Here is a 26,782-nt window from a genome sequence, read left to right on the forward strand (position 1 = left end):
CATAATAGTTCATAGCTCTTAATTAGACGGCCGACTTTCTGTCCGGCCTATTCTAATTTTTAGAGCCATCTTTCTGCCCACTTTAATCCGCATAGATAGACAGGGAGAGAAGTGAGCCAGGACAATCTTATCTAACTAACTAAACTATCCCCAACAGTCAATTCATTTCAAATCAACAGAGTAGGGACGCAGGGAAACGCTATCGTAAAATTCAGATTTTTCAGGAAGCAAAAGTTGTAAAATAGGGTAGTAAGTATGTTTTCTCACTTCGACGAAAGTGACTTACCGGTTTCTCAAAGCCTTGATTATAGTTGTAACCGGTTGCGAAACGAAGCGATCCGGTTCCCTTGATGGATACCTCTCGGATGGAACCAACGAAACTGTCCAGCGACACATTACTGAAGAGAATATGATGTCAGAATTTTCATAGTGTGAACTTGATAAGAAGTAGTAAGGCAGAAAAATTCAATTTTGGGTCAAAGGGTTTCTCTTACCTGCTGAACGTGTGTTAGAATCGTACATTTTAAAGTCACTAACATATTCATAATTTGCGTAAGATGCCATTTCCACACGGAGACAAGCGTAGTTCTAGTATTTTTGTCTAATGGCTTTTTGGGTTTTCCGATAATTATTACAAATGATGAAATCTTGACTCATTCAAATCAAAAATAATTAAAAAAAAAGGAATCACTCACACATGCGGGGTGTAACCATTCATTGGCAACCCACCAATGAATGCTTTGGATACTTTAAATTTAGGGCGTCCGGTTAAGGAGATGTCCGCTGTTGTTTCACCGCCTCGCGGTTGTTGATCAACCCAAAGGCGGACGAAACGAGATTTTCCTTTCAACGTAATATTATGAACCTTCCCTTCATTGACACGTCCGGCGTTCGTGTGTTTGACTCGGACAGCTCCCGCACCGAAATCAAACAATGAAACCAGATAACCATCTTCGAGTTGGAGGGCGTAAAAATTGACAGGTGCTGGATCAAAACCAATGGCGCCCTCAAAGATATAGGGCGGATCCATTCCAAGGAAGATCAAGCCATTTTTATCGAGGGTGGTGAATTCAAGTTCCACCCTTTGTAGCCCGTATGTAAGAGGGAAAGGAACATTAAGCTTGATGTACGACCGTTCTCCGAGGAACTCGTATTCGCCCTTGTCTCGTAAACGCCCTCTTCGGTACGCCCCTCCGACATTCTTGGTGTTCTATAAAAGTAGAGCAATATTATGAAACAGTTGCTACGTTTTTACAATCATCATATTCAACCCATTCCGACGAGTGAGCCCAGTTAGAGTTAGGAAGCTAAAAGAACTTAAAAGTTTCTCACGAATTCAGCTACCATTGGAAAGAGTTTGAAGTTTTGGGTTGGAATTCTATCGAGGTGACTGTCATGTCGAATACAAATAAAAGGTTGTGTGAATATACTGGAGTCTAAATTTCCAGCAAAATGTGTATTTCTCTTGTCCGAAATGACTCGTTAACAAGCAACATTGATTACTGGTATATAGAAAGATTTGATTTCATTGAATCCTATCATAACTGAATCTATCAAGGCTATAATATCGTCTTGACCAAATAAACAGAGATGACGTACCTTCCAATTCCACAAACCCATTGTTTGATTGTTAAACACGATTTTCTCCATCGATCCTTGAAATGTACGCGTGCTTAAAGCGGACGGAATCCTTTTACCGCTCGGCACACTACCAACGAAGAAATCGCTTTGTGCACCCAGATTGAGTATAGGTGAGGGGATTCGTGCTGAATGTCGTTGCATGAGAATGTTGGAAGGAAGAAGTATTCCATTTTCGTCGATCTCGCCCACTTTGATTGAAGCATCAGCGAAGTTCCTGGAACAGAAAAATAAATTATCAAGCGTCTGTCTTCCCTTTATAAAAAGACACCCCTGTCTCACAGCCCCTGAAGAACTCTTTTCACAGTGAGGATGAAAATTTCTATCTAATGAGCATTGCTCGCTGCTCGCAGTTTGAGCACTCTTGTGACTTCACAATGCAATCCACAAAATGTGTAACCGTACATCCTGTGCCCAAGTTCAGGAGTTGCCATTAAGCCATTATGGTAATAACCGGGATGGCACATTGCTATACATTGTATCTAATGAGGATAGAGATTCTATTGTTCCAAGCTCAAAAAAATCCAATAGGCAGGGTTTGGAGTTTTTCCCATCGGATTTAATAAAACGATTCATTTTGACGTTATAAAACATCATCCAAGAAGATTCTCAATTTTTTCGCAATGGTCAATGCGAGAACATGGAGATTTGGCAACGCCACTGTGAAAATTCATTATGAAAAAGATAAGAGTGAAGAAATGATCAATACCTGGTCACATGAACTCTGTATTCATCATTCAGCTTCAGGTCGATTCCACCGCCACCACCTTCGATGTTCCGCCCATCCCTACCACCCAGACCTAGTCTTCCAACACTTCCGTCACTTTTCAAAATCGGTTCCGGTATCCCAACCGTCACATTCTGAGCATCACCGGAACTCAACTTGTAATGGAATCGAAGTAAACCAGCCACAATCTCCATGGCGAGATAATCATTGGAATCTGGTGAATCTCCATTTCCAATAAAGAACAAGAATCCATCATTGACTCCTTCATCGATGGTGAACATCAATGAAATCTCGTTGTTAATTGATGGATCATACGCAGCTTTGGGAACATCCAACACCAGTTGTGATGACGCGTTGAATTTCATTGCCAAGGAAATTTGATCTAAAATACTTTTAGAATGTGAGATGAGAAATTTGATGTAGTCAATGCTGTTGGTGACATTGCTACCAATCATTTCTTCGATTTGTTCATATTTTCGTTGGACTTCACTGAGGGAGGTGTTGAGTTCAGGGATCTTGTTTTCAACCCTGGTAACATTGTCTTGAGTTTTGTTGATGAGTGCATTGATGTCATTAATATCTTTCTGCATATGTTTGACCACGACTCGATCTTTCTTCACTTCATTCTATAAGAGGAAATTTAATAATGGTCTTACTTACTACTTTAAAAAGGTTTATCTTGTGTGGTCGTTGTCTCATAGTATTTAAATCCTTAATTTCTTTCGTTCATATATAGTAGTTGAACACCATTTAAAATGCTCGATAACTGTGTAGAGAAAATTCAAATTTCAAAATGTCGTTGTTAAAATTTGTAAATAGGTCATCCAACTATATAATGTCTTAGTGTGTTTTGAGAGATTTTCTAAAGCCTATGTGAACGAGGGATATAAAATGTTCAAAAACTGCTGGTACACATTCCCAAAAAAGTGAAAAAAAAGTCCAAAAAATTCAATATAAAATCTTTTGAATCAGTGGTTGGGCCGTTGGGCGTAGGGGTTTTGATGGGTGGTGGTCGTTCTAGAAACTTTTCGGTGGAAGTTTTGGTGCCTGAGGGCCGGTGAGCGTTTATTCGGAAAAAAAATCAAAACAAAATTCAAAACAAAATCCAAAGTCGAAAAACAGTCAAAAAGTTAACAAAGTATCGTACATCTTTTTTTAGAGTGATTTACCCCTCGTATGTGAATGTCTCAATCAAAATTAAATTCGAGATATTAACAATAGAAAGAAACAAAAAGCTTCAATGTCGAGGTAAATTTTGATACATAACATGGTTTGGAAGAATCAAAACAAGTCTCAATCTTACATCATATTTCTTGGAGAGTTTTTGTCCTTTCTTTGAAATGTCAACAACTTCTCTTGAACGATTCATGATATCCATTGCTCGTTTGTCTGTCAAGGGAGAAAAAAAGGGGAAACTGTACATGAATAATAAAGTTAAATGGAGGTGAATAATCCTGAGTTGTGAGTTCTAGCAGTTTTTCTTCGACTCTTTGAAAAAGCCAGAAATCCCGGTTATTCCATTCAAAACTTGATACAATAGAGTCTCTTTAAGTCGAACCTCTATAACTTGAATGTCTCCTTAACTCGGACAAGTTTTCTCGCCCCTTCAGTTAACAATAACTTATAAACTGCACTTCATAACACGAAATTTCCTTAACTCGAACAGGTTCAAGTTCGGGACTCTATTGTATCATTGAATATTAAATATCCTATCTAGTACAATTGGAGGTCTTCGTTATAAAATAAATTTCAAACATTATCATTTCATTCGTTACCAGTCCTTTCGAAAGTGACCAGATCATCTTTGATGACGTCAATTCGTCCTTCGATTTGTTTTCGTAGATCTTTCAATTCACTGTGTCGTGTAACAACTCCTAGTGGTGAAGAGAATCAAAATTAAATATTTGTACATGAAAAATGGAGCAGTCAACTTTTTCTAATTCGAACTTCTATAATTCGAATCTTTCTATAATTAGAGCATTTGTCCTCTCAGCTGGAAAGTCATCCAAAAATGCTATCCGTAATCCGAATATTTCTATCAATTACAAAGACAATTCTTGGTCTCTTAAAGACCGAATTGTAGAGTGCCCACTGTACTGTTACCATACGTGATTCTGAATGAATAAGAGTTGATGTTTCATGACTCTTTATTTTCCTTGCCTTTCTGTGAGTTATAGAAGGATACAAATAGTATGATGAGCGGATCATTCAAAGAGCGGATCAGGACAGGACTAAAATATAGTTATTTGGAAAAAGGGCAATCCCGTCAAAACTTTAAAACCGGAAGTGTTTAAGCTATGGTTGGAAAGTAAAGTTCTAACTCTGAGATTTAACATTAGGCTTAAGTGGTATTAGGATCTCAGGATTTAAAATGATCTAATAATGTTTAGAATATAGTCTGGGAGCCGATAAAACCCTCCTGAATCGAAAAAAAACAACACATAAAATGGAAGCTGAAGTTGCCATTCTTGCCTGAACTTGAATTTTGAAAAACCACAAAAATACCCATAATTCCCTATACATTTTGACTCTACTATTAGCGAAATGTTACCTTTGGCGGATACTTTGACTTTTTCTTCAAGTTCAACTTTCAACGCTTGTGCTTCTTCATTGACCGCACCACTTTTCACTTTCGATTTCTTTGCGTCCTCCTCAACTGAAATCGCCTGAGAAAAGAAATATTTATTAGCTCAAGATATGACTGGTATATTTGGAGATTCATTTACCTTATTACACGAATGTTACTAGTTATTTTATTAACACGAATTGAAAAATATCATGTTAATAAAGCCATGGTGTCATAGCAATAAAATTCGTGGTAATTTTTGGCGTGTTAATTTCGAGGCCGTTGAATAATATTCGTGTAATAAGGTACTAGTTGAGACAAAGTACTTAATACTAGTTAAGAGAAAAGCAGGAACATCCAACCTATGCAGATTGATAAAATTTACTTCAGGAAAAACGTTGCCCTTTCCCCCAATTAAAATGGCCTTACCCGTGAAAATGGGACTTTATGAGATGGAGTGGCTTTCATTAAATTTGCCTAATTTTTTAAAAGTAGTCAAAATCACCTTTCGGTTGGCTTCACTGACAGTCTCATTCGCCAAGCGGGCGGCCGCCAACGCCTCATGGATTGCATCAACAATGGTTTTATAAACACGGGCCGCTTTGAGGGCCGTCTTTGCATATTTCTTCGTATCTTCAAGGACACTATCAAGTTCATCGGCGAGTTTTCGTAGTTCAGTAGCGTGTTTGAATGAACGATCAACTACGGGCGTTGCTGAGTCAATTTTCGTTTGTAAGTCAAAAACGAAGCCTCGCAGTTCCACCATCAAACCAGCTAGCGGGCCAGTGTTGTTCGAAACTTTCTAAAATGTAAATTCAGCTGATTAGTCAACTCAACTCAGCATCCAAGCTTTATCAACTGAATTTGTCAACCAAGAATTTATCATAATTAATATACACATTTTTTATAAGAACATCCAAAATTTATGAAAACTTCGGGTCTTCTTACCCTTTTAATTTCCAAGCCTCAACATGTTCTTAATTTTCGCATGTTGTGAGTATTTTTGTGCCATTTCCTAAGAAACTAGGTGTTTTCGAGTACACAAAGCCTTAAAATATTCTTAACTTGTTCTTAACATTTTGGCCGTTGAAGTCTCATTTTCTTATATAGTTTGCTCTTATGAAAAAAAACTTGTAAGTAATTTACCTTAATTAACCTGGGTCTTACCTCGAACGAATTTTCAGCCATATTGAATGCATCGTCAGCAGATTTTAATAACAGAATGACATCCTCAGTTGTAATATTGTTTTGTTGGGTAATATTTTCAGCCAATTCCACAACGCCCTGGAATTACATTAAAAGATATCGAAAACAGTAAAACCTACGCAAATTAACCCGTTTCTTGCTAAAAACTGAATGAGTGAGGTTGGATTTGTACATAAATGCATTTCGATAATGGTGTACATCCGCCTCTGCTGGATGGAATAAAAGATGATTTCTTTTCCCCATCTCTGCGACCGTGGCATGAAGGTAGCGCATCCATCTACATTGCACAGGGTTGTGGGATCGACCCCCCATCTGGACTCCCAAATAGTACTTGAAGCCCCTCTACTTGGTGCTCCGCGACTAAGGAGACGGATCAGGGGTCAGGGTTAGTTGAAAAATCCAGGGGAAAGAAGTGACGCGCTACCCTTATCTTCGGGAAGACAGCTAAACGAAAAGGGGAACCTTAAAAACTCACTTAAAATATAAACATAAAAAGCATACCCTCCATTTGACGTCCGAAGCCATGAAAATCACTTTTGATGCATTTTCGGACATTTTCTTCACACTTCGGCTCTCGTTAAACAAGTGTTGGTGTGCTTCATAGATATCTTGAAAAGCACCGTCGAACACTTTGGCTCGCTTTTCAATTACTACAGCTTTCCCTTTCAAATCATTTGCAATGATCATAGCTTTGCGTGAAGATTCCTTCTCTTTCCTGGATGCTTTTGAAACTTTGCTGAAATCTCGTGCGCGCAATTCTTTGATCGCGTCGCGTGCCTCTTGTAAGGAGAAATCGGAATCCAGGTTTGTTCCATTTGCACCCACTGACACCTTGACCAATTTCAAAAATCCTGAGTAAGAGAGTAACGTAAGGAAATAAATCTAACTTTTCCTTCCTATGAATGGGAAAATTTGTATCATTACAGTATTTTTCTGAATTCTAAGGCTTCGGTTATAATAAGTTTGTTTTTTAAATTTTGGAAAAATTTCAGTCTCATCTTTAAAGAATTTCTTTTTTTTATAAAAAGACAAACTCGAACCCAGTCCATTAGCTCGTTTTTTATGATTTTGATAGCGCTCACAAAAGGATTTATCGCATCAATCAGTAACGCAAATAAGCGGTGCAAGGGGCTTTGGGTACGAGATCGATAAAAAAACATGAAGATTTTGTAGTAGCACAATAATCCTTTCACTCAGCATCACTCAGAGAAAGATATTACCTTCTAGGTCTTCCATGAAGTTCGTCATACTGTCAACGAGTTGTTGGGCACGCCTTTTGGTGGCCGTCGCATTTCCGGACGAATCTTTCGCGTCTTGATCCAACCGGACAACCTTCTTGTCCGAAATTTCAAACTTGCTGTTTGAGTTTTCCAATACTTTGCTAAGAGAGGCTGGGCATGCTCCGACTGAAAGATAATATTTAATTGTTTTTCAGCTTATTTTTTACACAATTAACTAGAAAATAAACTACCGTACCCTCCTTTAACAATACAAAAGTTCCATTAACAATCAAATGAAAACATTTCCATTAAAAATCAAAATTTCCTAAAAATTCAAGAGCAACACTATACGAAATTTTGTCATTCTGACACGTTTGATTGTCGAGGAAACTTTTGGATTGTTATGGGTAAGTAAAGTATTCATCAACTCCTTTAATCAAACTAGCCTAAATGTGAACTAATATGGCTGGCATTACATCGGTGTTCGACGCTTTTGCTAAAAGACAAATGAAAAAGAATATAAGATCTTCTTCTGACCTTGTCTACGGCGTCTTTTCTTCAAAGACCCCATATCGAAATCATTTGCACTTTCAGTTGTTTCTTCTAAAGGACCGATTATGAATTCCTCAGTAGTGGTCACTATGGCTTTGGTTGTTGTGGTTACTATGGGAGCTGTTGTGGTTGCTATAGGAGCTGTTGTAGTTGCTAATGGAACTGTTGTAGGTTTGGAATTCATAGTAGTATTTGATTTAGTAATTGTTGTGTTGTTATCGATTTTGGTCGTGGTTAATTGAGGCTGTGTTGTTGTTTCTGGTAATTTCTTGGTCGAGAGTAACTCCTCTGTGATTACAATTGGTGGTTGAACTGTGTTGGTGGTGTTAGATGGTACTGGTGATGTAGTGCTTTGAGATTCCGTTGGTCTAGATATTGGTTCCGTTTCGTTCGTCGTTGCGTTAGTTTGCGACGGTGTCGGTGGTGGAAGGGTGGTCGTAAGTACGGTTATTACCGGAGCGGGAGTGCTTGGTGGCGCTACGGTTATGATAGGTTTATCGGAACCGAATTCACAATTACGGAACGTTTCATACGTGTAAAATTCAAGGTCGCCGTCAAAGTTGCCGTAATTTCCAAAGCCGATGGCTTTGCGTAGCATTTGTAAGTCGTTTTCGAAAACACTTGATTCCAATGTCAACCTAAAGTATCAGATGACGAAAACAAAAGCTAAGGTAGCCGTAGCTTACAGGGGACATTTAAGTGGAGTTTATTTTAGCAAACATTTAAAGTGAAGTTTATAAAAAGTTTACGTGCTGTCGACTGTTCCAGGAGTTTTTTAGCTCTGATCGAAGGAGGTATGACGTAGCCTGAGAACATAGTACTGTTCGTTCATTACAAGTTGTGAACTTTAATAAATGTCTAAGATATTTGTAGCAATGTCGATTTGGATATTTAGAAGATTAGGAGACTTTGAAACGGTATATTACCTGACAAAGGTCTTATTGACAGCACCTAAAGAAACATTTTTCAACAATTCAGGTGGAATGATATTTTCTTTAATCATGGTCAAGTTGATGTTCATGTTATCAACTCTCGCCAACAAGTTCTGGACACAGGAGCCACATTCTCGGCACTTCCCATCTTCAATAATGTAGCCAGGTGGACACAGAGTACAATCTTCACCAGCAATGCCACAGCTGCAGTTTCCAGTAATCGTGTCACAATATCCCCCGTTTGGACAATCACATTCTGCAAAACCAAGAAAATCGGGGTTTTACCGGAAAATCGGGAAAGTCAGGTTTTACTGGGAAAGTAGTATTTTTCAGTTTTTATCTAAGGAATTGGTGCCCAAAGCTGAGTGTTAGGATCAAAATCAGTTGTCAAAATTTTTAACGCTCTAGTATGGAAGATCAAAGAGAGTATTGAACACGTAAAAGTTTGAACATGCTTCAATTTTAAATATCAATAGGTAGAGTTTCATTGAAGTAGTTGAAGAGGTTGATTGAACGGTTAGCGAAATCTTTGGTTTTTAAAGTTCAAAAGGAATCAGGTCATCATACAAATACATCATCTTACTTTTGCAACCGTCAGCCGAGTAGTCATAGTAACCAAGTTCGCACCAATCACAACGTTTTCCAGTAACGGTGGGTTTACACTGGCATTTTCCAGTCTCCAAATCACATTGTTCACTTTCGGATGCAGGTCCGCAATTGCAATCTTCGCATCCCTGACAAGCGTTGAACCTCCAAGTGTTTGGCTATAATATAAAAATTATAAAAATAAAACATAGCAAAATGTCAATCTGCTTTTATGTTTCTTAGACGTGTATTCTTTAAGAATTCGATGACTTTAATCTGATTTTCAAAATTTTGAAAGGTTGAAATTTCGAAGTTTCAATCAAACTCCTCTACTGACAGTTTTTCTATTTCATCGTTCAGGTCCATCCTACGGGTACCTCCTGCTGATGACTATATGATATTTTAACTGATCAAGACTACCATTCCAGGTTCTAGGACGAAGAGGTCCACTTGATAATTCCAATGACAAGCCCACTTACTTTACACCTATCACATCTGGCGCCTTCAACATTGGGTTTACATTGACATTGTCCAGTGGTTCGATCACAAGGAGTGATGTTCGATCCACAAGAATCACATTTACAATCTTGACAATCTTTCTCCTTCACTGCGTCACCATAGTAACCAGGTTTACAATGTTGACATTGATCTCCATCAGTGTTGTTCAAACATTTGAAACATTCACCCGTCACTGAATCGCAATTTCCTGATAAAGTGACAATACAAGTTTATTGTTAGAGTTTCAAACCAGAGGATAAATAAGCAATTTTCTGTTTCTTTGAACAGAGAGATAAGAATAAAGTTTAGACATGCATCTAAAGTTTTGATGGAAGAAACTAAAACTAAACCAAAGCAAAGCAAAGCAAAGCAAAGCAAACTTGCAAGCTCGAGATCAATATATCCACTACACGGGACTATCCGGAAAAAAATGAAAAGTAACTAACTTTCTCTTAAGAAAATATAAAACAAGTGTCCAACCTGTTAAACTGAGGTCAATATTTCCACTGCACGAACATGGTTTACAACTTCCCCCTTCTTCCGTTGGGTTGCCATAGTAACCATCTGCGCATTTCTCACACCTGAGTCCAGCGTACCCTTCTCTGCATTGACACACAAGTTCGGACGTCAACGGTTGAATATTGCATGAGTCAGCAAAATTATTCTGGCGATCGGTAGAAGGACATTGACAAGGTTTGCAAGATTCACCGTAATACCCAGGTTTGCATTTCTCACATCTTTCACCTGTATAAAAGAACAATATACGACAATAGAACATTTTCTGATGGGCTTTTACTTCTTGAAAGTATTGCGTTATATATCACTCTATTTGAGGTAAACTAAGTTCGCAAAAGTCTCGTATTTAAAGTCGTGATGATAAAATAGATAATGTCGTTTGAAGTAAAATTGTTTGCAAAAAGCTTTAAAATTATGTTAATAATTTTCACTGCTTCAACTATTATAAAATTATGTTAAACATGCTCTTAGTCTTAGCACCAAAAACCTACCCATGGTATTTCCAGTGCAATTGAAGCAGCTTCCATTCTCTGGATCACAGCTGGCACTCTTTCCTGAGCATTCACATTTCTTACAAGATCCATCTCTTTGGCGTGTGTACCCATCTCGACATTCTTCGCAAGAAGCTCCTGCATATTCCAAAGGACAAATACATTCTTCAAGACCAAAGATCAAATCTTCCCCTCTTTCTACGGCTGAATCCATTTTCAAATCGTAAAGTGATGACGTAGCAATGTTGACGTCATGAGTGGCTCGGATTTGAATGCTTTTCAGTTTGGATAAAATGATCAGCATTTGTTCACGTGTGACCTCAGACCCATCTTCATGTGACCAGGATTTCTAGACGAAAAAAATTAAAAGTTTCAATACAAAATACAAGTTGAAAACGGGGTTTTTACAAAATCACTTCTCTCGTCTAAATAATGGAAAGGGGGGAAATTTGTCGGGGAAAATTCAAAAGAAATTTCAGAGGAAAAGATCCGAACAAAATTTTTAGGAAAGTGACCAAGTTTTCCCCGACGAAAATTTTGCCTGGTGAAAGAAATTTGATCGATAAAGTTTTCCCTAAAGGTATTCTCACCTGGTCGAAAGGGATTTCAATGTCGACGGAAACATTAGCTTGTCTTTCTGCGATCTCTTTTGATTGGATAGTGTATTTATCTCCCTGAATAAAACGTAAAATTGTCAATTAAATTGTTATTCAAATTTCAAGATTATTATTCAAAATACATACACGTCGGTAAAATATAGAAAACGGTAAAAACATGGCTTCTACTTCCTTTACTAATTTTCACAGACGTGAAAGCCTGAAATTTCCTACGAGGAGGACAGATTAGACGGGCAATAAAGATGGTAAGGGGTATAATTAGTTTCTACCAATAGGAAACTAAAAAAAAATATTTTGAGAAAGAAGTTCAACTAACCTTCACAATGACATCAGGGCTTTCATCCAAAAGTGAGAACTCTTCTGAAGCATTCTTCAAAGAGTATTTGATACTATACGAGATCTTCCCTGGATACGAACCAGCCTGGTGAAACATAGATAAGTCAAGTCTTAGATTGATACTTAACCATACGTTATTACTGTAAGCAAGACTAATGAGGATTTCTTACCCATTTTGGGCGTATAGTCGACTCTCTCTTATTCGATATTCAAGGAACAAAGAATCTTTCAAATTAGATTTAACTTTTTGAGTTTCAAGCATAAAAATGTTCTTAGCATGTTCTTATTTTCTCCATTTTTAGAATATTTTTGTGTTTTGAGTTGGCCGTACGTGAAGAATAAAAGGAGTGGTCGCATATTAACTAATTAGACACAATATCTAAAATAAACACATTTTTGCAATAACGTCAACATTACAGAACTTGAGATATCTTACCTGATTACCGAGCATGTTATCCGGAAGAACCCAGTACGCGGTTTCAGATTCGTTAGCTGTGAGGTCAACTTTAAAAGAAGAGTCTTGCTGAAGGATTGGTACACCAGCTACGGAGATATTCACACCTTCGGTGATGTTGATTTTTGAGCTGGAAAAAAAGATCGTTGTCGATAATTATAACACAATAGACTCTCGCTAATTCGACCTTCCGCTTTTTCGGATCTTTCTATAGTTCGTAACAATTCTCAGTTCCCGTGGAAAAAAAACATACTTTCGAACCTTTGTGTGTCAAGAAAACTAGATCTGGGTTTGAGTTTAGCGAAAACTTACTTTTTTTGTAGTCAATTATGGTTAAATGTAAAAAATGTTTTCATTATGCATGTCCCTCAACATCGCGTTTGGAAAGAAAGAAAGGGGTCGAAACAAAGAATTTTCGAAAGAAATCATTCTTCGTACTCTTATCATTAATGCCGTTCCAAGACGCAATGGAATATATAGGGCCAGTGGATTTCATGGGAATTGTGTAACATCTTACGAGTAGAGGAGAGCTTCTTTGCATTCGGTTGACCTTCCGTTGCACCAACATTTGGTACACAATTGATCACGTCCGCTGCCTGTCTTGAAAAAGCCTTTCGGACATTCGTCACACGTCGAACCCAAAACATTATCTTGACAAATACAATCTCCTGTCTTGGGATCACATTTGGACCCAGTTACACCGGCAGCAAAACAATCACATTTGGTACATGTTGGATAATTATAGTAGCCAGCTGCGCAGCTTGAGCATTTACGTGAACCAAAGGAACCTATACATGGACATTGACCAGTCTTGATGTCACAGACAGCTTCAGAATCTCCTGTTCCAGTAGAATCACAATTACATGGCTGACAACCAATTACAGGGTCATATCCAAAAGTACCTGATTCACAGCGATCGCAATTCTCACCTATCACGCCTGGCGGACATCTACATTCTCCCGTATCCTCGTTACAAGTTGAACAGTTGCAAGCTAGAAAGAAAATGAATATCTACTGAAAGAAAATTTTCCAATTGATAATGTCATGCTGAAAATTTAAATGCCACATTGTTTTAATATACCGATTCAGGTATTAAACTACCTAGATTTCTTAAGAAGTTGTTGACTAACTTACGTTTGCAATTAGGGAATCCATAGTAACCAACTTTACATCGAGTACATTGTCTTCCAATCACATTTGGTTTACAAGGACATTGTCCTCCAAATTCTTGACAATATTTACTGGTAGACCCTTGTCCATCACAATCACACGCTAATGCACCGTTATTGAATTTGGTTGATAAAGAGAACACACTATTGATGCAGAAATTTGATGAGTCAGTACTGATGTCGTAGAATTGTCCAGAGCAGTGTTGTTGGAATTCATTCTTGAAGCTGATTGGTTGACGCTTGAGAAGGCTTGCGATGTCACCAGAGACGGCCGAAGTCTCGTCAGAGACAGGAACGAATAAAACGTATTGCTGAAAAGTTCAAATGAAGGTTAGGTTAATGTTGACATGAAAGTTGGCTTATAAATTGGGTTGCTAAAAGATCACTTTGTGATAAGTCTTTGAAGCCGTGGTACAACCTCAAAGAAGTCCAACAAGTGGCCATTGTGTTCGCGACCAATCAGATTTAAGCATATAAAAATAATACAAAAAACTTACAAGCCAAGCATCTTTTCCTTTAGGAATATCGATTCTGAATCTAGCTTTTCCAGCTTCAAAGACGTAAGGCTGGTCTGCATAATTTTTCACAGGTGCTCGACATCCGTTCAAATTCGGACAAGATTCCAGAAGGACTCTTCCAGGAAGTCCTGAGCCTCCTCCAGAATACATTCCAGTTCTGGATTCAAAACTTGGATGGTTGGGTTGGTAATAATGGACCACTGCGTGGTAACGCCCTGCTGGAATGTCTGGAAAAAGAGAACAAGAATTTTAAGCTATATATCAAAACTTCGCATTAACAAAATTATTATGAAAACAATTTTGAATAAAGGGAAAGAAAGTTATCTGACAAAGTTAGGTTCTATAAATGTTTAAGTAAGTCTATCTAAGTTGATAGCACAATAATTTAATCGTTGATCTTGGATTTGACAGCGCGTTAAAAATCGGTAAGGGTTTTTGAATGATATTACTCTCGTTGTAGAACACCTGAAAGATCCCAAGGGGGTCACTTACTATCGATTTCTACAACATTCTCTTCACCACTCAAATGTTTGACATTGACATTCGGGTTGATCAAATAACTTGGTCGTGGTTCACCCTGTTCAGCCTTCGGTTCAATAAGGATGGCATCTTTGGGAATGTTGTATTTCAATTGAACACATTTCCCATCTTTGGTGGTGCAATATAATTTGGGGGTGGCGTAATCTAAACTCCATTCGGATTCAGGAACTAAGATAATCGAATCCTATGGAAAAAAGACGCAAAAATAGGAGTTTGAAGAACGCATTTGTTCGCAAACTCTTGTAAAAGAGAGGTCGATTCAGGAACTAAAATAATCGAATCCTGGGAAGGTTCGGTTCAAGTTATTATAAAATGTGAAAGAAGAGACCTGAACTCTCAAAGGTTGTTCTAAATAGTAGAAGAATATCGAATATTCATTAAAAACATTAAAATAGAGAGTCAGGTTGAAAAGCAGACAGCAACATATTAGAACGCTGTGGAGACAATACATATCAACCCTGAATGGTGCGGTCGGCTTTCATAATGAGTTTACAAAAACAATGACGTAAAAATTCTTTGTTTACGAGAATGTCAATGCAATAACTTCATACACTTTGACGTCATTCTTCAAGGTAAACTGGGACTCAGCCTCCTCCCGTGAAGGTCGATAGGTGTAGTCAGGCAGTTGGGGCCACATAAAAAAGTGCTTCAGATATACAAAGTCAGGTAAATAATTTGGATAGGTCCAGTTGATGATTTCTAGATATTTTGAAGGTCGATAGGTGTAGTCAGGCAGTTGGGGCCACATAAAAAAGTGCTTCAGATACAAAGTCAGGTAAATAATTTGTATAGGTCCGGTTGATGATTTCTAGATATTTTGGCCGTATATTTTCGATTAAAATTGGTTTTGGATTGTTCGCACTCTGTATATTTTTTTTTAATTTTGCTGCCTGACTGGTGTATCCCGGAACATCTTTAACCGAAATTCTACCGTTAAAAGTAACAATTTCAAAAATTTGATTCGAAATTCCACTTACAATAGCGACAGTTGCGTCATGTCTTGAGTATAACGTCACCATTTGTAATCTCGTATCTCGCATGAAGATTTTCAAGACCGCTTTATCGTCATGTTGTGTGACCGCTTGCCGGCAACCGAAATTGTATCTATGGTAACATGAGATGCAAAATTTATCATTTAAATGAATGGGACTCCCGAAATGGTCAAAGAAATTATTACAGTAGAGTCTCTAACACTCAAATGTCTCCTAAACTCGAACAAGTTATGGTCTCTTCAGTTAACAAAACAATGCCTCATGAACCTTACCCCATAGCTCGAGATTTCCATAACTCTAAAAAGTTTGTGTTCCTCAATTGCGTTGAGTTAATGAGTATTATAAATACTAGTTCTGGGTTCTGAAACTTAAAAACGGGGAAACTTTCATCCTTTTCCAGGGTTAATTAAGCTCGAAATTCGAGGCGAGACTTTAAGTTAGTATGTCTTGGTCTCTAAATTATTTTTAGATTTTCTTCGAATCTTAACTTGGTGTATATATTTGAAGGCTTCCGAGAATCGTTCCTAAAGTCCTATGAACTTGGTTTAACAGAGTTATAGAATATTATCAGAGGAATTAACATACTTGCAATCGTACAGCCAAATCTTTCCCCTTTGAATACCAACACGACTTCTGATGTAAACGTTCAGAAATTGTTCTTCGTCTTTCGATGCGTGATAGTATTGAACAATGATGTAGTAGTTACCAGACCTCGGTACGGACACCAAAATGTCGTGTTGCTTCTGTGGAAATAGAATTGAATTGAACAACTTTACAATGCGAAATTAACTCTAATTTGAAGGCAAAATGTTAACATTTGGATGATCGAATTCAACTATCAACCCTTGACTGCGCAGTCGGCATCTGAGGGAATTGGTAATGAATTTTCAAAGAAATGACGTCAAAATTCGTTGTCTTTGAGACCATGTTTGCACGTGACGGTTCCGTTCCTATTGGATAGTAGTGACGTAACACTTGAATGTAACCAATAAAATGGCTTCATTTCGTTTCTGAGCGAAACGGAGACAGAACCGTAACGTGCGAACATAGTCTGAGAATCATAATGCAACAACTTCTTAGATTTTGACATCATTCCTTCCTTGTAAACTCGAACCAAGTCTCCCAAGGCTTTAAAGGTTGATAGATGAATCAGAGAGAGAGAGATTGAATCATACTTACATATTGAGGTGATATCAGCACCATCGCATTGAATTCAAGTTTCGATGTAATGGAAGTATCGTTGAACAAAGGAGGTTGTTCATTCCTTGTTTTCTCAGCCTCAAATTTCACGAATCCATCCTTATCAAGATCGATATATTTGTAGAGATTACACATCTGGTCTTTAGAATTCATATTCACCGTACAAGGGATTTGAACGTGTTGTTGTAGCTGATCGACCTCTGTATATTGGATGGGAACAAACACAACATAATCCTAAAGGTGACGATTATGAGAAACTATTTTAGTCTTGATGATCGTTGTATTTAATACAGGGAAGCTTCCCACGCACGCACATCCCTGTCAAATCACAATGCCAAAAGAACTGTCATCAAACGTTTTAGGTGTATTAATAAAAATGCGTGCCTGAACTGAAGTTCGACGTATCTTTTGTATACAGTGGAGTCTCCATAACTCGAACATGCACGGGAAACACGAGAAAACTTATTCGAGTTAGGGAGTCGTTCGAGTAATAGAAGTTCGATTTGCACTGTAGCAAGTGCTGTAATAAACCCTTTCGCGAATCAATAAACCTTGCCTAGTTTTGCAAGATATTGGAAAATAAATCAACGTCCGTGAACAGCTGGGCGACGACCTCTCTAAATCATTAACCAACAAACACCATAATAAAACATTAACAATTTTGAAAGATTCAATATACAATGGAACATAAGTAAGGCTTGAGTAAGGCAGCGAGTAATAAAGGCTAGACAAAAATATACAAATACACATTCTAAAAGTGTCGCTAAAACATAAAATTTACCAGTAAAAGCCTTGAATCTCCTTTCGTTTTCAAAGTGAATTCCCATTCGCCTTCACCGAGATCAAAATATCTTCCATTCTTGTTTCCTGACGAAGAAGTGTCCTGCTTTATCACTCCAATGAAAGAAGGTTGTGCACCTTGCCCCTTCTGTGTTGTGCGGAAAGTGATGTTTCCTTTGACTGCGTCTAAAGAAAATGATGGTTTGTAATTTAACATTCATAAAAAAATCTAAAGCGCTCTGAAAGACGTGTTGCTAATTGAAGAAGAAATAGGTATACTTTGTACCAGAGTGTATCTCAGGTATAACATTGCGTAGTCCTCTACGACAATGAATTTTGAAATTTTCGTAGATGGCCGGTCAGTTTACAGACAAAAAAGGTATTTCAGGATGGCAAAGGGTAGACTCAATCCCAAGATTCAGCAAACTTAATATTTATAGCCACCCTTAGGTATAACCAAGTGGAATCGAGAGAAAAAAATCAAATGAACTTAAACTCTCGGATAAATATTTTCCACACCCTACCTTTCTGATTGGAATGTCGTCCTTCAAAAGAAGCGACAACTTCAGCAAGTTGGTTCAAATTGTATTTGAAAAGGATTTGATATTTTGATGACACGTTGATCTTTACTGACGTCACCACTGATAGCTGGAATCAAAAGAAATCTTGGAATTTGACAAGAAATCACATTCACCTAGGCTAAAATTTAGGTCTGAAGTTTAATTATTTTTGAGCAAATAGTGATGAATTAAGTTAACGAGCATAAGAAAAACTTGTACACGCACGGGAAACACAAATTTGTCAAATTTGAGTCAAGTTATGGTTCATAAGGCATTGTTAACTGAAGGGATCATGAAGCTTGTTCGAGTTAAGGAGACATTCGAGTTATAGAGGTTTGGGTTAAAAAGATTTCAACGTATTATCTTATATCTGCATAAAGCATCCCAAACAGGACGGCAAATATTTGTGAAATTATATAGCTTTAAGCCTTTCATTTTTCTTAGTATTAGAAAATCAATTGAATAAAATTAATAAATTTGAAAGAATTTGTTACCTGTTCTTCGTTGATGAAGACGAAACCTTTCCAAGAATATTCCGGAAATTTTTTATCCTGATAATCGAAACGAATCGCGTCTCCATCTTCAGTTTTTCCATCTTCAAGCTCAACTTTGATCTGGTGAAGCGTTGGGAAGTAGAATTCTTTTTCGACTCTACGAATAAAATCGAGAAGCCTATATACAAACTTTAAACGTTAGAAACGCAGATATCTTATACAAACTAGATGCAACTACTCTGTCCCTGTCTGAAGCAAAATAATGTCCCATCCAACCTCGTGTATTCAGGCTTTATTTACATTACAAAAGGACGCCAGAGAATATTATCTAACGACTGATAGCGATTGATAACCATTAAAAGGCTGATAATACGCACGGAGATTTTTTGAAAGTAGACCAGTTCGGTGCCGGTGATTTGATCAATCATGACCATTCTCTCGCGGCCTCGTTTCCCGCTTGTGAAAACAGAGTAGCTATGTCCAGTGTTTTAAATAAGATGTCCGTGGTTAGAGAGCTGACACCAGATTTTGAAGAGGTTTACTTTAAATTATAAATAGCGGTAATGGATTTGTGATCGGGTTTTAATTTGAGATGGCGAAGTGATTGAAAAACAAATTAGCTTACTATCATTCTAGATCGAAAGGGCATCAAAAGGTTATATTCGAATTTCAACAAATCGTTAATCACAATATCTCGACAAACCTGTATAATTTTTTTTGGTGCACCCGGTACAATTTTTAGCGATAGGTGAACTTTGCTTTCAGAACTAGATTGAAAGATTTGGTCGAAGGACCAAGAAAGAATTGCACCGAAAGTACTCTACCATTAACTTAATTCCACCGAAACTTAATACTCAACAAATGTCAAACTTCTTACCGGTTACATTGTCTACCGATGATGTTTTGTCTGCATTGACATTGTCCGTTCGATTTATCACAAACATTCGAATAAGCTCCACCGATGTCGCAATCACAACCTGTTGTTATGGTAACAAAAACACTTTTCGTACTATCTATCCTTCTCATCAAACAATACAAAAGACATACCAAAAGTGCTAAAAAATTGTTCATTTTTGAGAAAGTGCATGGTTCCTTTGATAGAGCTTACATTTTTTACAAGAGCTTGAAAGCAAAATATAAACTGGCTAAGTAAAACATCAGTAGTTACACAAAAAAAGATGATTTTATAGATCAATTTGACACAAAGACAGGTTAAAGGTTTCGTTTGAAAAACAAATCTATAATTTTTGCTGATGTTTTTATATTGACAAGCTCTTCCGTAGCGATTTCGAAAGTGTTCTTAATTTTCTTTCATTCAAGGAAAAGATACGGTCTTTCATCAAAGGAGAATCTAGCCTAAAAATCCAACCTAGTTTGATTCAGTCACTAGGATAAATCTGATGGTAAGTTGCGACTAGTTAACTAATCCAGTATTCTAAAGCAAACTTAAAATTCGTAAATATAAAAATTCTTTAAAGCACCGAAAACGCTATATTGCCTAAGCCGTGTATCTTATCCTTGTGAATACGGTCTTAGTTAACTAGGCTAAGGAGAATCTAAAAGCCTACCTTAACATTGTTTTTGAGCACATATAAAAGTTTCATAGAAAACTCAAACTAGATAGATAGGTGGCTAAACGATAATAAAAGAAAGATTCCTCCTACCTGTGCACCCCAGCATGTTAGTTTGAGACAATCGATAATATTCGTCATCACAAGATTTGCATTTATTTCCATCCACGAATGTTTTACAATTACAATGTCCTTCTTCTGTGCACGAAATCAATCCATTGTTTGTACCAGGCTGGTAACAGTCACAATCTGAAGGAGGATCAAACTTGATCATTTAGTTTATTAAACAAGTTAGAAATATTTGAAATAGTTAATTAAAAGATTTATCAAAATACAAAAGAAACCATTGTAAACTTTCAAAATATATTAGAGCTACACGGGAACATTAAAAAACTATACAATGAATAGGCAATATTTAGTCTCACTTTACTCTAAAATTACTTGATCATAACAGGACATTGCCATTAACTTTGTATTGAACACAGCATTTCTTTAAAAAAGATTGAAAATCGATAAAGCTCACCACTGCATCCACTAGGATTGTTTTCTTGGAGATTGAAAAATCCTTGTTCACATTCGTTGCATTCGATTCCTTCAACATTCCTCTTGCAAACACATTGTCCCTATAGAAAGAAATTGTAGCATAGTACGATAGAAATTGTCACGTAAGCTTCAGTTCAAGCAAAAAAAAAGTGTTTTAACATATTTGAATTGCCTGCTACGTTTGCTTTATGCTATCTTCAGGACGAATACATCCATGGTTATTTGAAGTATAGAAAACAACAGATTGAGGAAACTAGTCTTGAGAAAAATGTTGAAATATTAGTGAAAGAAGCTACGTTAAAATGCTCTGAAAAAACGTTAAATGGAACAACCAATCAACTTACAGCAGTACTTGTTCGGCAGTCCACATTTACCACCGCATTTCCATCTCCCTCCTCGCCGTCAGGTTTCGTTCCCGCAGGATTACACTTGCACTGTTTACAGTTTGGAAAACCGTAGAAACCAGACAAACAGCGGTCGCATCTTTGACCAGAATACAATTCCTTACATTCACATTGTCCAGTATTCTGATCACAAGTGCCAGCATTGATGGACCCTTCCCTGTTGCAATCACATGGTTGACAGTTTGGGTATCCATAGTAACCTGGTGCACATTGGTTGCATTGTTTACCAACATAGTTAGGTCTACATGTACACTTTCCATCGGTTGAGTCACATTGAGATGAATAAGAGCCAGCCACTGAACAACTACATGCTAAAACACAACAAAAAAGTTTTGATAAAAATAAGGAATTTTTCGTAAAGAAGAAGGTTTGTACCGTAAGTTCGACATCCCTCGCCTTATTCCGTCACCCTTCTTATAATAGCTAGGAACAATAGGAAAGTCAAAATCGCTGTTTGAATTTTCCTCTATTAGCACTAAAGCAGAGAAATATGTTTTCATTTAGTGATCCCAACGTTCTTATTATTCTCGGTTGACGGAATTAGATGGGAGATATCGATATCAACTAAACCAACTATAAAGTTGATGAAAAAGTAATACCTAGTTATAAATCTACTATACCAATCCCATAAAAGATTATAACAGGTTAAACTTAAAGTTCGTCATGAGTACAGACTTTGTCTTTTCAAAGGTCTTCAACTTTTCACGTACAAATACTTTTTAAATCACAATAAATAAACATACCCAAGCAGTCAGGATGACTAAAATATCCAGAAGCACACTGTTCACATTTTTCACCAGAATAATTTTCTTTACAACTGCATTTCCCGTTCACTTTGTCACATACTTCACTTGTGGTTCTCTTTGGATCACATCCACAATCTGAAACAAAAGTAATGAAACCGTTTTATAGACAACTCAAGGATAAATCTTTGGTCAAACAGCAAGATCACAAAATTGGTAAAGAAAACAGGATATCTTGAACTTTTCATTACCATAATTTTTCCAGTCAATGTTTTTGCACGTATAGAATTTTAGGAAAGGCATTGGGTATAACAAATTGAATGTCCTCACCGATACAATCAGGCAATCGATAATAACCATTTCCACACTGGTCACACTGGCGTCCACTGAAACCAACCTTACAACGACATCTTCCACTGAAAATGTCACAATTAACATCACGTGCCCCTATGCTTGTTTGACATTCACAGGCTGTGAAGATAGAAAAAAATTGAAACTGAATGAGTTAATTTGGAGTCAAAAAGTCTAATAATTAGGATTATTTTATTTTAATCTTTTGCATACTGTGTTTTAGACAGAGGTGTATTGCAACATTGCTACTGTTTTCCATGATTGTCCATCCACAACTGGTAAAAACCTTTTTTTGCCTAACAAACTAATTACAATTTTCTTTATTGATAAAAAACTAAAAACCTTCATCTTCTTTACAAAATCCAAAGAATGTAAAATATCATAAAAACGATAGTAGATTAGTAAACCTTGACACTTTGGGAATCCAAAATAACCAAAATCACAGGAGTGACAATATTCTCCACTGTATCCTGGCTTACAACGACAGCCATATCCTTGGTTGTATACACACTGTCCATCTACTGAACCTTCAATGTTACACTCGCATTCTGTGTGAAGGATAAAATTAGAATGATAAATAAATTTTCATATTCACATATCAAAGTATATCACTTTATGATATTTGAGGTTGCCAATAAATTCTAGACTGGAAATGAAGGAACCCTAGAAACCCTAGACATTCCTATTGGCACATTTGATGAAAGCATTAAAACTTACTTAGTTGAACTTGCTCAAGCATTCTTCTTTTACAAAAACACTTTAATGCTTCTGTTACTTAGATTTATTTGAAAAACCGTTCGTGGGATCGATATTTATCTAATGATTTTCAACATTGAGCTGGAGATGAGAAAAAATGTAAAACCTTTACAAACTGGAAAATCATAGAATCCTTTTCTACAGACATCACATTTCTTTCCATCAAAATTTCCTTTACATTCGCATTGGCCTGTTCCATCAGCGCACATGCCAGTTGAGAATTGTGTGTCACAATGGCAGGCTAAAGGTAAGAAAGAGAACTTTGCCTTTTTTCAACTGCATTGGCTTGGAAATAACACTATGAACCAATTTATCTGATCAATGACCCAAATTCGATGCAGTAATCTTTTTTTAAACAGTTTTCTTCTTGTCAAAACATCCTTTGCTCAGAAAGCTGGCTCAAAAACCTTCTCTTACAGAGTCATGGCCTTTAGAGTATATACTGGCTAGGATAAATCTACTTGGAGATTTTTAAGAACGAAGTGAGCTCAAATGTTACTTACCCTGACAAGCTTTGGGATCAGAGATTTCTTTATTTGCATCTTTGTAATAAAAAGGTGCACATTTTTCACAATTTATGCCAAGAGTGTTATGTTGACAGTTCTTGCATACACCACCACCGGAATGTTTGCCATAGATATCAAAACTAAGCCTTTTTCTTTCAATCTCTTCATTATATTCACAATCATTTGAATGTCCATGACAGCTGCATTCTAGAAGATGAGAATCAAAAAAGATAACGCTAGAATTTCTAGAATAAAGTTAAAATATATTTCTTCAAAAATGCAATCAATTAGTCTTTGTAATATGCACCTTTTTGCTTTAGAAATATCGGTGGTTTTAAACTAGTACAATTACTTGTTTTAAAATATACGTTAAAATAATTGTCAAGCCAGCAAAAATTATTTTAAAATAACTTACTTTCACATTCGAATTTATCGAAAGCAGTTCTAGGCCTCCATTTGCGTTGTGCAAATCCTCTCTTGCATTCCGTGCAGCGAGGACCGACTGTATTGTACTGACAAGTACATTTGTATTGATCAGCAAAACCTGAAGGAGGGCATTCGTCTGCAAAGCCATTACACATACAACGACCTCCAATAGAAATGTCTTTGATGGAATAATAGTACTGTAGAAATGATATATAAATATAGTGATAAGTTTTCCAATGTAATAGGTTGTTTTCAATTAAAAACAAAGCTTATAAGATGCGCAATCAAAACAAATTTCCAATATTATTCATATTTAAAAACAATTTTACTAAATATTACCCTTCTGGTTACAGTAGAATCTTGCAAGCCAAATGGTAAAAGATCTGTTAGCAATGTTTTGATATCAAGAAGTCGTAAACGAATATTTGTTGCTGTGGTCCATTCCTGGATTGAAAAACAAATTTGTAAGAAGTAAATTATGGTGCCTGAAACTGAAAGGTTCCATACTTTTGTGTACCGGGTGCGTCAAAAAAAGTACATAAGATTGTCAAGATATTATCAGCTTACAGTTATATATCTTTCGTTGATCTTTTTTTATTCTATAGAGGAAAACTTAACTTAGATTTTGACATATAAACGTGAAAATCAGTTCAGCCAATCAAAAGCTTTTGTCATTTTGTCAGTTAAGCTATTCTCTATGGAATAATAAAAGAATCAACAATAATTATTTAACTTTCTTGGTGCACCCGGTAAATCATAGTCCAGAAACCTGGTAACAAAAAACTGTTTGCTTGATCAAAGCTCCTCTGATTTTTAAACAACAATTTTGGTCACAAGAGGAGACCTAGTACAGCTTTCAGTGCTTTTATTTTGATTGGTTTTACAAATTTCAAGATTGCAATTATCTAATGTGTATTGATTTTTAGAAATTCTCTATGGCACATCAAAAGACAAAAAGTGTTTTAGAGATAAAATGATAAACATCTTTTTTAACAAAAAGTTTATAATTGCTATGCTTCATAACATTAGGAGAAAGAGTGTAAAAGTGTGATCTGTAATCTCTTGCCAACAGTATAGCAGAAAAAAGTCAGATATATACAGAAAACAGGGTTTTAAGCTATATAAAGAGAAGCTGTATAGATCATTAACAAATACCTGCAGTTTTGGACTGTAAGAAAAGTTTCTGGCGCCAGGTCTTCCATTGATCAAAGATATGTGAATCTGAAATCAGAAAAAAATATCATACTTTATTACCTATAGCTAGAGTTATTTTTCTTACAGAGAGTGAGAGAGAAAAAAAGTATGGAAGGAGGTTTTCTGGTTGAAACCATACAATGTCAACCATATCAAATCAAGCATTGAATGATTTAACATTTAACACCGTTTAAACAAATTCTCAATTCTCTAAATTTATTCTTGTCAAATTAATCCCATCAAAATAGGGGGGCTACAATATTTCGGAATTGCGGAAATCAACCCTTTTTTCTTCGAAATTTCGGAAATTGGGCGAAATTCCTTCGGTATTTCGGAATTCTAAAATTGTTTCAGGTATTGGAAATCCATGAATTTTTGCTTCGAAATGTCGATATTATAAAGTTTTTATCCCCCTTTTTCAGAATTCCTACATGAAAAATCAAATATGAATCGATATTGCAAGTATTTTTTTACGGAATTTCAGAAATTTTGGCAAAATTATTTGGCATTTCGGAAATCTCAAAACCCTGTACGCCCCACATCAAATAGACAAATTGTCAAAGCATGTTAAAAATAAAAGATCACTGAGAGATGAATAAGCAAAATACATCGGTCTCGTCGAAAACACCTTCAAAACGTTCCCGTTTAAAGATAAAGCAAATTTGACTGAGAAACACATTTAATATTGGACCTGGATAGGTGTTTGGGAAAACCAGCAAAAATTAAATAGGTCCCACCAGATTTATGATTTTTTTTTCAAATATTTTTACTGCTCTCAAATTCTCTACAGGGATTACTTTCAATTAATTTCTACACTCCTGAATCTGTACACCTGAACATACTCACAGTTTTTAACAACTTGTTTTATTTGTATATCTGATGGTGATTACCGTAAGGCATGAAACTTGAAGTAATGTACTTTAACAACTTCTAAACTTTTTAAATAAATTTATAATTGAATACACTTTGGTACATTCCGTAACTTGGTCTAATGTCTAATGTCGACATCCCTCCTCTAATTTCAACACCCTTCTTATCAGCTGAAATTGATAGAAAGGTTAAAACTGTTTTTCTTTGCTTAAATGGCAGTTAGGAACATTTGGCGAGTTCCTGTACGCGACCGCGATCTAAAAAATCATAACAACACTCATTAGAAAATGACGTTCGTGTCTTTTCGCACTTTTTTTAGCCTAGACGATGTAGCAAACATAGTAAATATAAGCACACTGTGCTTTTAATTGGCTGAAGTTTTTTTTTGCATCGGAAAATTTTTTTAAACTTTCAGCAATGATTGACCAAACTGTTACACAATGGAAATTATCCAGCGCATTTTTTATCTTCCTATCTTCTTAATATTCAATGAAGCACTCAAAGTTTACTGAATTTAAGCACATAAGATATTCTTATAATTATTGATGTTCACTAAAACACCGTTCGTTGTGCGGTGGAGTGTATGACGTAACTCGCGCGGTAACTAACTCGCTTTTTGTTGGAAGATCATATTGGGCGTTTTGGCGTTACCACCCTCGAAGCTAGCGGGTGCCCCTGTCTTTCCGCAACTCTTTCCAGCATTTTAGATGGCCATAACAATAGATCCAAAAGGCCGCCATAATCTTGGAAGATAATTTGTTTTGGTCTCCAGCTTTGGGAAGTAGCAATGTTTTTGGTTGTTATTGATGGAAAATAGTAAGAAACTT

At 36.5% G+C, this 26,782-nt stretch overlaps 1 protein-coding gene across 1 annotated transcript in view; it reads right to left on the bottom strand.

Annotated features, from left to right (window-relative positions):
- Positions 1-220: 220 nt before the first annotated feature.
- LOC136820636 (laminin subunit alpha-like) overlaps positions 221-26,782 on the bottom strand; it is a 28,850-nt gene continuing 2,288 nt past the window's right edge. Inside the window, exons 3-44 of the mRNA XM_067076832.1 lie at positions 25,047-25,112; positions 24,231-24,335; positions 23,881-24,088; positions 23,463-23,672; positions 23,066-23,200; positions 22,611-22,751; positions 22,183-22,323; positions 21,853-21,990; positions 21,050-21,420; positions 20,686-20,785; positions 20,256-20,411; positions 19,469-19,568; positions 18,592-18,748; positions 18,062-18,185; positions 17,539-17,723; positions 16,737-16,991; positions 16,143-16,300; positions 15,543-15,669; positions 14,518-14,749; positions 14,005-14,252; positions 13,473-13,818; positions 12,856-13,330; positions 12,321-12,468; positions 11,865-11,969; positions 11,522-11,605; positions 10,932-11,280; positions 10,405-10,668; positions 9,906-10,132; positions 9,425-9,605; positions 8,836-9,097; positions 7,895-8,547; positions 7,358-7,543; positions 6,639-6,988; positions 6,099-6,215; positions 5,437-5,733; positions 4,917-5,031; positions 4,141-4,239; positions 3,669-3,754; positions 2,348-2,991; positions 1,600-1,855; positions 696-1,210; positions 221-398 (exon numbers count right to left, since the gene is read on the bottom strand). Of these exons, the coding sequence (XP_066932933.1) occupies positions 221-398; positions 696-1,210; positions 1,600-1,855; positions 2,348-2,991; positions 3,669-3,754; positions 4,141-4,239; positions 4,917-5,031; positions 5,437-5,733; positions 6,099-6,215; positions 6,639-6,988; positions 7,358-7,543; positions 7,895-8,547; positions 8,836-9,097; positions 9,425-9,605; positions 9,906-10,132; positions 10,405-10,668; positions 10,932-11,280; positions 11,522-11,605; positions 11,865-11,969; positions 12,321-12,468; positions 12,856-13,330; positions 13,473-13,818; positions 14,005-14,252; positions 14,518-14,749; positions 15,543-15,669; positions 16,143-16,300; positions 16,737-16,991; positions 17,539-17,723; positions 18,062-18,185; positions 18,592-18,748; positions 19,469-19,568; positions 20,256-20,411; positions 20,686-20,785; positions 21,050-21,420; positions 21,853-21,990; positions 22,183-22,323; positions 22,611-22,751; positions 23,066-23,200; positions 23,463-23,672; positions 23,881-24,088; positions 24,231-24,335; positions 25,047-25,112 (9,294 nt within the window). The remainder of the gene's footprint in view (positions 399-695; positions 1,211-1,599; positions 1,856-2,347; positions 2,992-3,668; positions 3,755-4,140; positions 4,240-4,916; positions 5,032-5,436; positions 5,734-6,098; positions 6,216-6,638; positions 6,989-7,357; positions 7,544-7,894; positions 8,548-8,835; positions 9,098-9,424; positions 9,606-9,905; positions 10,133-10,404; positions 10,669-10,931; positions 11,281-11,521; positions 11,606-11,864; positions 11,970-12,320; positions 12,469-12,855; positions 13,331-13,472; positions 13,819-14,004; positions 14,253-14,517; positions 14,750-15,542; positions 15,670-16,142; positions 16,301-16,736; positions 16,992-17,538; positions 17,724-18,061; positions 18,186-18,591; positions 18,749-19,468; positions 19,569-20,255; positions 20,412-20,685; positions 20,786-21,049; positions 21,421-21,852; positions 21,991-22,182; positions 22,324-22,610; positions 22,752-23,065; positions 23,201-23,462; positions 23,673-23,880; positions 24,089-24,230; positions 24,336-25,046; positions 25,113-26,782) is intronic.

The sequence above is a fragment of the Clytia hemisphaerica genome, unplaced genomic scaffold (assembly GCF_902728285.1).
Source record: "Clytia hemisphaerica strain Z4C2 unplaced genomic scaffold, Clytia hemisphaerica genome assembly, whole genome shotgun sequence".
In the NCBI taxonomy this organism is placed as follows: domain Eukaryota; kingdom Metazoa; phylum Cnidaria; class Hydrozoa; order Leptothecata; family Clytiidae; genus Clytia; species Clytia hemisphaerica.